This window comes from Dipodomys merriami, unplaced genomic scaffold (assembly GCF_024711535.1).
Source record: "Dipodomys merriami isolate MVZ:Mamm:240054 unplaced genomic scaffold, mDipMer1.0.p SCAF_30, whole genome shotgun sequence".
Classification (NCBI taxonomy): Eukaryota; Metazoa; Chordata; class Mammalia; order Rodentia; family Heteromyidae; genus Dipodomys; species Dipodomys merriami.
The window spans coordinates 14,778,971-14,792,847 of record NW_027204493.1 but is presented as its reverse complement, the minus strand read 5'-3'; the positions used below and the strand labels follow the sequence as shown (position 1 = coordinate 14,792,847).

The 13,877-nt window shown below is 39.1% G+C and overlaps 1 protein-coding gene across 1 annotated transcript in view; it reads right to left on the bottom strand.

Moving 5' to 3' along the window:
• The window catches only part of Il31ra (interleukin 31 receptor A), a 41,432-nt gene extending 27,804 nt beyond the window's left edge, over positions 1–13,628 (bottom strand). Inside the window, exons 1-4 of the mRNA XM_070040958.1 lie at positions 13,574–13,628; positions 7,464–7,581; positions 5,169–5,341; positions 3,498–3,649 (exon numbers count right to left, since the gene is read on the bottom strand). Of these exons, the coding sequence (XP_069897059.1) occupies positions 3,498–3,649; positions 5,169–5,341; positions 7,464–7,581; positions 13,574–13,628 (498 nt within the window). The remainder of the gene's footprint in view (positions 1–3,497; positions 3,650–5,168; positions 5,342–7,463; positions 7,582–13,573) is intronic.
• Positions 13,629–13,877: the final 249 nt, after the last annotated feature.

Here is a 13,877-nt window from a genome sequence, read left to right as displayed (position 1 = left end):
AAAAATATATAATATTCTTTTATTTTACAAAAAATTCTCCTAATTTACCCTCTTGATTTGTAATTTGTCACAAGTGCATGTGCTCACACACACACACACACACACACACACACACACACACACACACACACACAATATAGTTTTGTTCCTTTCATCCCATTCATGCTCAGAAAACACTAACATGAGCCAGTTATTCCCAGCCACCTCCCCTCAGCCTCATCCGAAACAAAGCAGTCTGTCTGAATTTCCAACAATTTGCCTTTAAGGCTTCTTTTACCTTGGCTTTTTGCCTAGCCTAGGCATTATTAGCTTTCACGGGACATGTGATCCATTGATCCATCATATACTGGCTTAGATATAAAACTTTCCCCATTCCAATATGGGCACTGGAATCCTACCAACACACTAATTAGCTTCATTAGGTTTGTTTTTAACAATCTATGATCTGTGCCAAATACTAATATCCTAATTTACAAAAAGTGTTTTCTTTAGTGATAATTGAGAAGGCTGAATAAAAGCTTCTGTCAAATACTTAGTCTTTTTCCATCAATAATGGGAACCATGGATACAAGGTTGCAATAAATTTAGTTGAGCTTAGCTGAGACTATCACTGAGACTTGCCTGAGGAGGAGAGAAGGAGTAGTGACTACACACTCCATTTTCCTTCTCACATCCTCCAGGAAAGCAGGAGGGAAGACATCCCACCTGATTCACAGACAAAACCAAAGGAAGGAAAGGTGACAATAGATGTAGGTTACTTTGCCAGATGGGTAAAGTATAGCACACCAAGAGTAATAGTAATTTACACTGTTGCCCTCAGTGTTATACATGGTTAAATAGTTTTCCAGAGTGACACAGGTTAATATTTCTTTTTCTCATTGAAACTTATCTCAAAATCTATGGTGACTGCAGACTCCAACAAATAGGAATTAACTACTCTTCCAATGGTTTTCAGGCTCACTAAGACCACATGTGAGATAAAGGAAGATGAATCTGTGTTATTCTGAGGACTGCTCTGCTTAGGGGTTCCCTAAACTACAAGTTGATGAGTTCCAAAAGCAAGGTTCCAGAACTGGTTTTAGAAAGGAAGCTGGGACATACAGTGGCCAGCATCATTTCTCTAAACCAGGATACATGAAACTAAACCAACTTACTGTTCTGAAAAGGTTCTAGACTAGGAAAAGACACAATCAACATATTGTATATGGGCTTCCATAAAGGAAAGGGTCTCATCCTCCTGGACAAGATGAATGGTTGTCATGGTAACTAGGCATACTCATAGAAGCCTGAGTCTGTATTCATACTCCAACAAGGCCAGTAATATTCATTTTTTAATTTTGTTGTTGTTGGTTGTGGGGCCTGAACTCTGGGCCTGGGCAGTTCAACTCAAGGCTAGTGCTCTACCACTTGAGCCACAGAGCCCCTTTCAGCTTTTTCTGCTTATGTGATAATGAGGACTCAAACCCAGGGCCTCATGCATGCAATGCAAGCACTCTACCACTGAGCCACCTTCCCAGCCCCACCAGTAATATTCTTGATTGCTTTCCCATAAGGCTCCAAGTTCCAATAACTAAGTTTTATTAGTTGATTACATATGGTTATAGAAATAAATAAAGAGCCAGGCTCCGATGGCTCATGCCTGTAATCCTAGCTAGTCAGGAGGCTGAGATCTGAGGATTGCATTTTGAAGCCAGACCAGACAGGAAAGTTCATGAGATTCTTATCTCCAATTAACCACCAGAAAATCAAAAAATCAAAATCAGAAGTGGTGCTGTGGCTCAAAGTGGTAGAGCATTAGCCTTGAGGGGAAAAAAAAAAAAGGCAAAGTATCCATGCCCCAAGTTCAAGCCCCAGGACCAACCAAAAAAAGAAAAAGAAAACTCGAGACAGAGCCCAGCCCCTGAGTTCAAGCTGCAGGACCTGTGCATGTGTGTGTGTGTGTGCACGCGCTTGCACACACACACACACACACACACACACACACACACACACGAATAAATCTAGGGGCTGGGAAGGTGGCTCAGTGGGAGAGTGCTTGCCTTGCATGCATGAGGCCCTGGGTTCAATTCCTCAGCATCACATAAGCAGAAAAATCCAGAAGTGGCACTGTAGCTCAAGTGGTAGAGCACTAGCCTTGAGCTGAAGAGCTGAGGGACAGTGTCCAGGCCCAGAGTTCAGGCCCCAGGACTGGATAAATAAAGAATAAATCTAAATGGCCAATAATCACATGAAGAGGTATGCAAATCTCATTAAAAATCAGGTTAAGCAAATTAATCCAGTGATCTTGTTGCATTCATGCAAGAGAATAAAATCTAACAATGAAAGTATATAAACTACATTATATATCGTGAATGTTAAAAACAATATTAAGAGAACTAAGTCAAAGATAAAAAGTACAAAAGGTAGATAGTCCATTCATTCATATACCTCTACTGGGCACTATAGAACTATACATAATCTGGGAAGGGGGGGATTCAAGGAATTAGAGCTCATAAATTATATTTTTCAGGAACTCAGGATGAAACAACAAGACTATATTGAAAGTAAAGAAATGACTACAATGAAAACAGGAGAGCAATTATTCTAAGGGGGAAGGGGAGGGAGAGGTTTTCAGGGAAAGGAGATGGTTCTGTCATGTTTGGACTTTAGTGAGATTACATGAGTTGCTGCCTTAATGATTTTTAAATGCAATGTATGCCTGTTCTCTTTTCTAAGTGTATGTTAGAATTCATCATTTTGTTTTTATTTTTTATTTTTATGTTTGCCAATCCTGGGGCTTAAACCCAGGGCATGGGTACTGTCCCTGAGCTTCTTTTGCTCAAGGCTAGCACTCTACCACTTTAACCACAGCACCACTTCCAGCCTTTTCTGTTTATGTGGGATTGGGGAATCAAACCCAAGGTTTCATACATGCTGGGCAAGCACTGTACCACTAAGTCTTATTCCCAGACTAGACTTCATAATTTTATAAAAGATTGGAAAAAGAAAATAGCCAAACCATAGTCTCTAGTGACCAATATAGACATAATCTAGGGTGGATGCAAAAGTAAATTTCCCTTTTTTTTTTTCAGTCCTGGGTCTTGAACTCTGGGCCTGGGTGCTGTCCCTGAGCTTTTCAGCTCAAGGCAAGTGCTCTACCACTTAAGCCACAGCGCCACTTCCTGTTTTCTGGTGGTAAATTGGAGATAAGAGTCTTATGGACTTTCTGGGCTGGCTTTGAACTGTGATCTTCTCATCTTGGCCTCCTGAGTAGCTAGAATTACAGGCGTGAGCCACCAGCAACCGGCTCCCATTCTTTAATATGTTGCTATGCTTAGGCTATATGCTTCTTTGATCTAAAAAGTACAAATGGGAAACTGGAAATCGAGGACTCACTATTACTTCTTTTCTATTTTCAATGTATAAAGGAAGAAAGATGATTCTGGATTTACAAAAATTGTCAGTGAGTCCCTTCTTTGGAGGTCCTCTAACAGGAATAATACAGAAGCATAACTTACCCAGTGGGTGCTATTGATGGTCCTGTATCGAAGCATATAGTCTAAACATGTCCCAGGAAGAAATATTTCATGTGTTTTCCAGTGTATCTGGATCATTCGTTTGATGCCCAAAACTGGTTTCACACTTAAAATCTCAGGTGCTTCAGTTTTCACTGAAAATGAGAAAAACAACAACAAAATACATATAATTCTCATGCTTGCAAATGGATGAGAAGATGCTAATAACATCCACTCAAAATTAAAAGCATAATAAGCCTAAAAAGGAAATCACAGTGTATATTAGCAAAGCAGTGATGAAGGAAGGCCACCCTCCTCGATTCCTGGTACTTCCCCAAAGATAAATGCCCAATGAGAAAAGGTTTTTCCTGTTAGTTTTCTGCAGATCAGCCTTTTCTTCATTGAGTCATATGTCAAGCAGAAAGGAAGTAAAGAGTGACCACAGATATCATTATCTTCATCTTCACCATCATCATCACCATCCTCATCCTCATCATCATCCAATTATAAGCAAATAGTGAGTTATTAAATAAACTACAATGGAAAAATTCTTTGAAAAAAGACTATATAACCAGAAAATGGGATAAAATTCTTATCCATTTTCCTTTCTCCTTCCTTGGCTTCTCTTCCTTGACCAGCAGGATGAAGAAATACCCACCAGAAATCACCTCTCATTTTCTTGCTACTATAAACATTCTAATGCCAAGTTTCTGTCCTTTAAATATATGTATTTTAGCCAGGCATGGTGGTTCACTACTGTTTTCCCAGTACTGTGGAGACCCAGATAGGAGGATTATGAATTTGAAGGGGGTGGCAGTCCAGTCCTTTGATGCCTTCCTCCAACATTAAGGAACAGAATGAACCTTATTTATAGCATTCTAGCATGCCTGAAAGCAAACTTAAAGACTAGTCTCTGTTTTGCCTAATTTCAAACTGAGGTACGGAACGTTATAAGCATAGCTCATGAAAGCTACAAAGAGACTATAGACCTGCAGAAGCTTCTGCAGAAGCTTGGGAAAAGAGGCCATGGAGACAGATACTAACTGTGCTCATGCCTCTAATCCTAGCTACTTACGAGGCTGAGATCTGAAGATCATGGTTCAAAGCCAGACCAGGCAGGAAATATCATACAGAAACTCCTTTGTAATTAATATATGCTAATAAGAGATCCAAGAAAAACTTGAACTTGATTGCATATGTGAATTGTATCTCAAAGAAGCAGCTGTTTTAAAATTACATGGTAAAAATTTGCTCTCAAAAAAGAATTTAAGAATCAGAATTTAAATACAAAAGTTTTACTCTTTTTCTTCATGGGTAAAAATTATTTGGGGGAGGGTATTTTTATTTATTTATTTTTAGTACAACTTAAATTACAAACTGAAAGAAGAAATCAATGGCCATTAAGATAACTCTCTTTTCTCACTCAAACAGACTTCCTTCATTCCTTCCTAATTCCTTTCATTCCTTCTTCCCTCTTTCTTTTCCTACATCCTTCCTTATCTGGCCTTTCCTCTCTCCTTTTATCTTTCCTCTAATATATCTTTGTATAACCATTACACATATCCATTATTCTCTTGAGTTTAAAGTGTACTTTTGAGTTCACAGATACCTCTTTAAAAAAAAAGAAGTTGAGTGAGTACTCAACATTACAGAAAAATATTGGAGAACACTTACCTATGTCATCTAAGTACCAATATGTGGTATCAGATTTAATTACACCATCTGTATTTTGAGCTTTCACTTCAATGCTGCAGTTATCTGGGGGTATTACCAATGGAAATAAAAAGTAGCATGAAGCACCTGTGGTGCTGTTGGCTTCACAGATCCTATTGTATTTTCCATAGGAGCTTTGAAAGGAAAGATGAGTCAATGTAAGTTTAATACAGAAGTTTCGAAACATACTCATACTTGTGTATATTAAGCAGTATTTGTTAGTTTTACTCTAGATTTCTCTTAAGAACTGTGGTCTAGGACTGGGTCCTGGTCCCATCAATAATTAAAAAGTTCGACCTGCATCCCACCTACCTGGGATGCTATGAAATATGTTGCCTCCTGGAAACTGTGTAAGCCCAATAAAAGCTGTACTACAACACATTTCCTATTGGCAAGACACAGTTAATAGGCTTTTTGAATTCCATACTCTAGCCTTAAGAATTTATTCATTAAAAAAATCAGAGAACTGGACATGGTAATTCATGGCTGTAATTCTAGCTAAAGGCAGAGATTATGTGGATCATGGTTCAAGAATGACCACCCTCAAAAAGTTAGTGATACCCTACCAAACTAATAAGCCAAGTATGGTGGTAGGTAACTGTGATCCCAGCTATGTGGGAGGTCCAAGCATAGGAGGATTAAGGTCTGAGGCCAGCTCAAAGCAAAACTATGAAAGTCTACCCAAAAAATACTTAAAGCTAAATAAAGGGACTAAAACTATAGCTTAAGTGCTAGAGTGCTTGTTTAGCAAATGGAAAGTCCTAAATTTAAACCCTAATACTGTCCTCACCAAAAAAATAAGCAAAGTGGATCTGTTACATAAACTATGGTGTACATATAAAAATAGGGGTTTTGATAATGTCTTTTAATGTATCTATCTTTACACATATGGAAAGATGTCTATATTGTATTATTGGTTAAAAACAGATGCACACCATGTGCAGTGATCACAGTAATAGCAACATAGGTATTTATATAACTACTTTATGGTGATATATAGAAAACTCTTGATGAAAATATTAAAACTGGGGCTAGGTTTAGTGGTTCACACCTGTAATCCAAGCTACTCAGAAGGCAATGATTGAAAAGAATGTGGTTCAAGGCTAACTCCATAAAAAAGTTAGCAAGACCCCATATCTCAACAATTAAGCTGATGTGGTGGTGCGCACTATAATCCCAGTGATGTAGGAAGCATAAGTAGGAGGATTTTTTTTTGCTTTTTTAAAATTTCTGTACCTTTGTCTTGTATGTAAGTTTATTTGAATTGGGGAGGAGAAGAAGAAGCCCAGAAATGGTGGGACAAAGGGTGAACTAATTCATCAGTGATACCCACTAGGACACTATGTTGGAAATGAACTATATACCTTGGGGAGGAGGGGGGATGGGAGGGAACTGAGAGAAAATGTACTCATAGCCTGACTTATGTAACTATAACCCCTCGGTGCATCACCTTTACAGTAAACATAATGTGGAGGATTGTGTTCCCAGGCTAGCTTGGAAGCAAAAACACTCTAAAAGCAAGAGGGGCTGGAGGTATGTTCAAATAATAAAGTGCTTGCCTAGCTCAAGGCACAAGGCCCTGAGCTCAAAACCCCAGTAATGGAAAACAAATTTTTAACAATGTTAAAATTATTGTATTTGATTATGTGGCTTTTTTTAATACTTTGTCCCTAAAGTGAATAAGAAGGAAGTAATGGATTTTATTAGTTTTTTTTTTAATTAAAGAGCCTACATATAGACAAATATCTAACTTGGGCTAGAATTATACTTCAAAAATTATAGATCTTTTATTGTAACAGAAAATAAAGATATTTGAGGGAATCGCTGTCCTAGTGGGTCACTGAGAGTGGCCTAGTTTGACAATGAACTTGTGGCAGACTGAAGTGGATTGATCTGCCTCTTAGTTCTGGTTTATAGTCCTACATCCTGTGTCAGACTCTATGAAGAATGAGCAACCATGTCATATTTTTAGAAAGAAGAGAAGCATAGTTGATATAGTAAACAGACTTTTCCATGGTGACTGGCGACTCCTCTCAGCCCAGCAGACAGCTCTAACAGCTAGCTGGTTATCAGGAGGCTCTGCAGCCCCTCCCTTTGCTGCTATCAATCCCATCAGCATAGCTGCAAGTAGCCAAGATGCCATCCCAGCACACTGGATATACATAGTGGTTGCTTTCTTAGGTAACTTGACTCATCTGGGAATCAGGAGCCTCCACCCATTACCCCCACTAGCAGGGCACAAGCTCCCATACTTACTATGTCAGCTCGACAGTGTATGTGGTATGACTGCTTTCCTTCTCTGGGCTCCAAGTACAAGTCATATTTTTATTATAGTATAAGACACAGGAAATGTTCTCAGGCTTAGCTGGAAGAGCTTAAAAAAAAAAATCATCCACACAAACACAATTTCAGTTCAGAATATTTTTTTTTTTTTTTGGTGCCAGTCCTGGGGCTTGAACTCTGAGCTTGTGAGCTCACTGTCCTTGAGCTTTTCTGCTCAAGGCTAGGGACCTACCACTTTAGTTCACAGCTAGACTTCTTGTTTTCTAGTGGTTAATTGGAGATAAGTGTTTCACAGACTTTCCTGCCCAGGCTGGTTTAAAATCTCAATTCCCAGATCTCAGCCTCCAGAGTAGCTAGGATTACGTTGATTGGATTAGGAGGATTCTCTTAATCAGAGTGGGATTGAGGCTTGGCTCAGGTGGCAGAACCAACCAAAGATCAAAAGCATCAGATATCAAATTTGAGACTAGGTCTCAGATGAAAAAAAAATAATTTGTCAAATAACTTAATTCCATCTCTTCACTTATTCCCTTTGGAGAGTTAGATTTGTACTCCAAATATTTTTTTTTATATATTCTTACTTAAAAGCAACATTTGAGAAGCAAAAATTTTCTTTTAAATGCCAGGCAAATAGTAAGTATTAATGAAATAGCATGTAAGAGAATCAATTGATAGGACTACTCTGGATAATTGGATAATGAATAATGTGAATATAAGAGATTAATAGAAAATGCTGAACTCTGCCATGACCTTTCACGTAGGTAATTTCTTCCCTGGAAAATGGGATAATGGAAATATCCTGCTGTTTGTTCACATCTTGCTTCTTGTAGTTCCTTACTAAATAGGAAAAGCATCTGAACATTACCATCCAAACAGAGATCTTCATCATCATGTGATCCCTAGGCAGAATTCAGGAGTCTATATACTTTAATAAAAAATCTTTACTTTTTACTAACCTATGGTTGAAATTTAGAATTCACTTGAATCAAGAATGCAATCAACTGGTTCACAAAATATAAAAATAAAAAAAATTAAAAAAAATAAAAAGAATACAATCAACTGGGCTGGGAAGGTGGCTCAGTGGTAGAGCGCTCGCCTTGCATGCATGAGGCCCTGGGTTCGATTCCTCAGCACCACATAAGCAAAAAGAAAAAAGCTGGAAGTGGCGCGGTGGCTCAAGTGGTAGAGCGCTAGCCTTGAGCTGAAGAGCTCAGGGACAGCGCCCAGGCCCAGACTTCAGGCCCCACGACCGGACCCAAAAAAAAAAAAAAAAAGAATGCAATCAACTATAATGATAATACCATTACCTGTAGCTATCACCATTACAAAAATACAAAAATGTTCATTCTATATTCCCGTGGTAGATAACATGAAATATGAAATATGCATATCACTATTTCTAATAAATGGCAAAAGACTTACATGAGTTTGAAAGGAGCCAGAGTGCTATTGGCACTATTTCTTTCTTTCTTTTTTTTGGTCAGTCGTGGGGCCTGAACTCTGGGCCTGGACGCTCTCCCTCAGCTCAAGGCTAGCGCTCTACCACTTAAGCCACAACACCACTTTTCTTCTGCTTGTGTGGTGCTTAAGAATCGAACCCAGGGCCTCATGCATTCAAGGCAAGCGCTCTACCACAGAGCCACCTTCTCAGCCCCCTATTGGCATCATTTCTATACTAAGGTAATTATTTGATATGATTATTACTAGGCTTAAATTACAGCAATAATTAGACCTTCTTGGTGTGTTAATAAAGAGTATATTTTACTTTATCACAAATCTGTTTTTTTTATTTTGATAATTTTATTTCAACACTTCAAGTTTCTTTGTGATCCTATGTTTCTTGCTTTTATTTTTAAAACCTCATTTTGAGAAGTGGTCTGGGGGTTGAAGTATATAGCAATGAGGTTTATCACACATGTACACATACAATTAAGAATAAAGGGCATTAGAGGAAGGGCACTGGTCAGCTCTGAGGCTTAGACTTATTTTTAATGTTTCATGATATATGAAACATATCTTAAAAACAGATATATTTGAGAAAGAAGGCATCTTATTAAATTACTATCACATATCAAAGCAAAGCTCCAGTGCTTCCTAAAAAGGAAGTACCTATTTATTAAGAAGTAACAACAAAGCAGCCCATCAGTTCTAGCAAGGAAAATACAGAGTGAGAAGAGAATGAAAATAAAGTAGAGCAAAGAGCTCAGAGGCCAATGATCTTGACAGAACCACAAACTTGTAAATGGGTCTAAGCTCCCAGCTGGCCTAGTAGCCCTTTCTCTAAGCACATCCAGGGAACATAACAAGCCTGAATCAAGTCTAGAAACTTCATTTGTCATTCAGCATCAAACTCCACTCACCAGCAGAAGATGGGGCTTGGACCCACTCAGGGTGGGAGGAGCTCCCTATAAGTGAGTATAGCATTGCAGGGATTCAGAAATTTCCCTGTGTGGGGGGAGCCTATTCCTGTGAGATTGAACTAGCTCTGGGATGAGGATGAAGAGCATCCTATGCACACTGGGTCTTCGGGACTACAGCAAACATCCACTCCAAGAATAGATGCCATCAGGATACCCTAAAGCCTAGGTAAAACCAGCTGTCTCTGCAAATAGCAGAGGGGGATTGGAGCATACCAAATGATCCAAAGAACATGAAGGGGCAATACAAGGACTTATTTCCACCTATTTCCTTCTCAAGACTCTGAAGTCACACAAACCCTGCTCATGTCCTCAGACACTATGTTATTGAGAAAGACAGGAACTCTGGAATAGTAAGGTTTTACTCAAAGAGACTGAATTAACCATAGGACGTTGTGAACAAGAAGAGAGTAAAATAGTTTCAACAAATTTAAGGGCTACTTGACCTCTCCTTCAATTTTCCAGTGGAGAGAGAATTTCTGATATGGAGTAAGCACATCAAAGAAAAAAAGGATGCTCTATTTCTCAGCATCTGAATAATACTGTATATATTTTAACTGTTGGAGGTATTACATTTTAATGGGAGGGCGGTAGTAAAGTGACATACAACATTGTGTTTAGATTGAAGCTCCACAGGAGAAGCTCCACATATTTGGCCGGTAAAGCGAGCATGATTTACATGGGCAAGGGAGCCCCTGAGAACAAGTATGTGTGTGCAAGAACTAGATCCTCCGGGCCCTTTCCAGAGAGCTCTGCATTGTAGCACCCATCAGCCAACAGTTCAAAGACTGTCTAGGGAAAGGGTACACCATTTGATCTTCCACAAGTGTTTTGCATAATGTCAATAGTCCTTCAGAAGACTATTGATCTCTCTTGCTGTACTGACAAAAAGTAAGGGGAAAACAAAGGCAACACCATAACCACAGCTCAGGTTGAGTAGAACAATCACTTTTGGAACCAGTATCTTTCATTCCTCTTGATTCATGGTGAAATTTTTGGTTGTAGAGGCCAGATCTGCAGTTTCCTTTTTTGAAAATGGCTTTTAATGTATGTTAACCAAAGCATCTTTTCTTTTCCTTTAAAAAAGGCTTTATTGAATCCTTCCATTTCCAAACAAATGGGGCAATGTCATTCTTTCTGATGGAAGCATAGATTCCATTGTGTATATATACCACATTTTCTTGGTCCATTCATCTACTGAGGGGCATCTGGGTTGGTTCTATATCTTAGCTATGGTAAATAATGCTGCAATAAACATAGTTGTGCTGGGAAGGTGGCTCAGTGGTAGAGTGCTTGCCTTGCATGCATGAGGCCCTGGGTTCGATTCCTCAGCACCTCATAAGCAAAAAGAAAAAAAGCCAGAAGTGGTGCTGTGGCTCAAGGTGGTAGAGTGCTAGCCTTGAGCTGAAGAGCTGAGGGACAGCACCCAACCCAGAGTTCAGGCCCCACTACCTGACCAAAAAACAAAACAAAACATAGTTGTGCTGGTAGCCTTAGTATGGTCTTGTTTGTGATGCTTTGGGTAAATGCTCAAAAGTGGGATTGCTGGGTCATATGGGAGCTCTATGTGGAGTCTTTCGAGGAACCTCCATACTACTTTCCAAAGTGGTTGAACAAGTTTACACTCCTACCAAAAATGCAGTAAGGTTCCCTTCTGTCCACATCCCCTCTGTTGTTTAATTAGAGTTCTTGAAAAAATTATATTAAGTGAAATAAGCCAGGCCTAAAGAAACATAGGTCCCATGGTTTCCCTTATTTGCAATAACTAGTATATGTCTGAGACAAGCAGAAAAGGTCAGATAAGTTGATGTTAAGTGAAATGAACCTCAAGATAAGTATTCAAATGTGTTTGCTTTCATGCAATTGTTTCTAACATATTTATAAGATGATTTCTTTGTTGCTTTGTATGTCCGTCCCCCACGGTATAACCCTTGTTTTCACTGTATTTGGTGTTAGCATAATTTGTGGAGGGGAAAGGAAAAAAAAAAAACAAATTGTTTAACTAGGGATACAGGTGGACCCATTGCAACAATGAGATGTACAAATCCTTATGTTGAAAAATGATCTTTATAACTTTGGTGGGGGTGGGGAAAAAAGGGGATAGGAGGGGTGGGGGGGGAGATGGGAAGGGATGGGAAGGGGAAACAAAGGAGGAGGCAACAATGCTTGATAAGAAATGTACTCATTATCTTGCCCATGTAATTGTAACCCCTCTGTATGGTATTTTCACAATAAAAAAAGGCTTTATTGAGCTGGGTGCCAGCAGCTCATGCCTGTAATCCTAACTACCAAAGAGGCTGAGATCTGAGGATCACAGTTCAAAGCCAGCCCAGGGAAGGGAAGTCCATGAGACTCTTTTTATCTCCAATAAACCACCAGAAAACTGAAGTGGCACTCTGGCTCAAGTAGTAGAGCACTAGCCTTGAGCTGAAGAGCTGAGGCACCCAGGCCCAGAATTAAAGTCCAGGGACTGACTGGCTTTATTGAGATAAAATTTGTATATTATACAATTCACCCAATACATTCATACAGATTGGTTCTTGGTCTGCTTACCAAGTTGTACAGTCATCACTACTATCAGACTTGGGACATTTTCGTCACTCAGACCATTGGTAACCATTAGTAATATATAACCATTAGTAATCATTCCCCATTTCTCTTCCCTTCCCTCACTTGTTTTTCCACTGCTGTCCCAAGGCAATCATTTATCTATTTTCTCTCTCAATCTATTTGCCTATTCTGGACATTCAGCTAATACTCTTATCTAACTAAAGTTGCATATCCTTATGATATGTTTGAAATTAAAGGTATGAGGCAGCCAGCTTTATTCTTTCTCAAAATTACTTTGACTATTTGGTGGTTCCATATGAATTTTAAAATTGTTCTGTTCTATTTTTTTTGGGGGGGGGTCCGGTCGTGGGGCCTGAACTCTGGGTCTGGGCACTGTCCCTCAGCTCTTCAGCTCAAGGCTAGCGCTCTACCACTTGAGCCACAGCGCCACTTCCGGCTTTTTTCTTTTGCTTATGTGGTGCTGAGGAATTGAACCCAGGGCCTTGAGCATGCAAGGCAAGCACTCTACCACTGAGCCACCTTCCCAGCCCCTCTGTTCTATTTTTGAGAAGAACATCACTTGCATTTTGAAAGACATTATACTGAATCTTTACACTGCTTTGAGCAATATGGATACTTTATCAATATCAGTTCTTCCAATTGATGAAACAAGGATACATTTCCATTTATTTGTATGTTTTTCAACATCTTTCAACTGTGTTTTATGGTTTTCCTTGTAGCTATCTGATACCCATTGAGGTTGGTCTAGCTTTTGAAGGTGCTAAGGAGAGCTATTTATGGAAGAGCAACAGAATTCATAGAGGTCTGAGAGGAATAGATATGGATCTAACTACTCCTATATTGATGTTTTGGTGGCTAACTTTGGATTTAGCCAATGGAAGATGGAATTATAGTGAAGAAATATTGATTGTATGAGGTCATGATGACAATAGTAGAAAACCAAGAATATTCTGGGAATACAAATTCAGAATGTTCAAAAGCCACCTGCAGATTATCTAAAGATGTTCATAGTCCCAGAGTACTTTTCCTTCAAAGTTCAGAATTCTTATCCAAAAGAAGTAATAGAACCACATGGTCCATGATAGGCTAACCTACCTGTCAGGCTCAACTTGAAGAGTAAAGGGAACATCCATAGTACCCAGGTCCACATTGTTTCCAAATTAATTCACAGAGGCTAGAGAAAGAGAGAGCTGAAATGTAATCAGTCAAAAGAAATACAACTTCCTGATTTCTTCTCAACACATCTATTCCAGTGATGAAAAGAGTCTGGGAACCTTGTACGGAGGAGAGAGTTTTCTTTTCTTTACTTTCTTTCTTTCTTCCTTCTTTTCCATCTTTCTTTCTCTTCCTTCCTTCTTTTACATCTTTCTTTTCTTTTCTCTTTCTTTCTTTCTTTCTT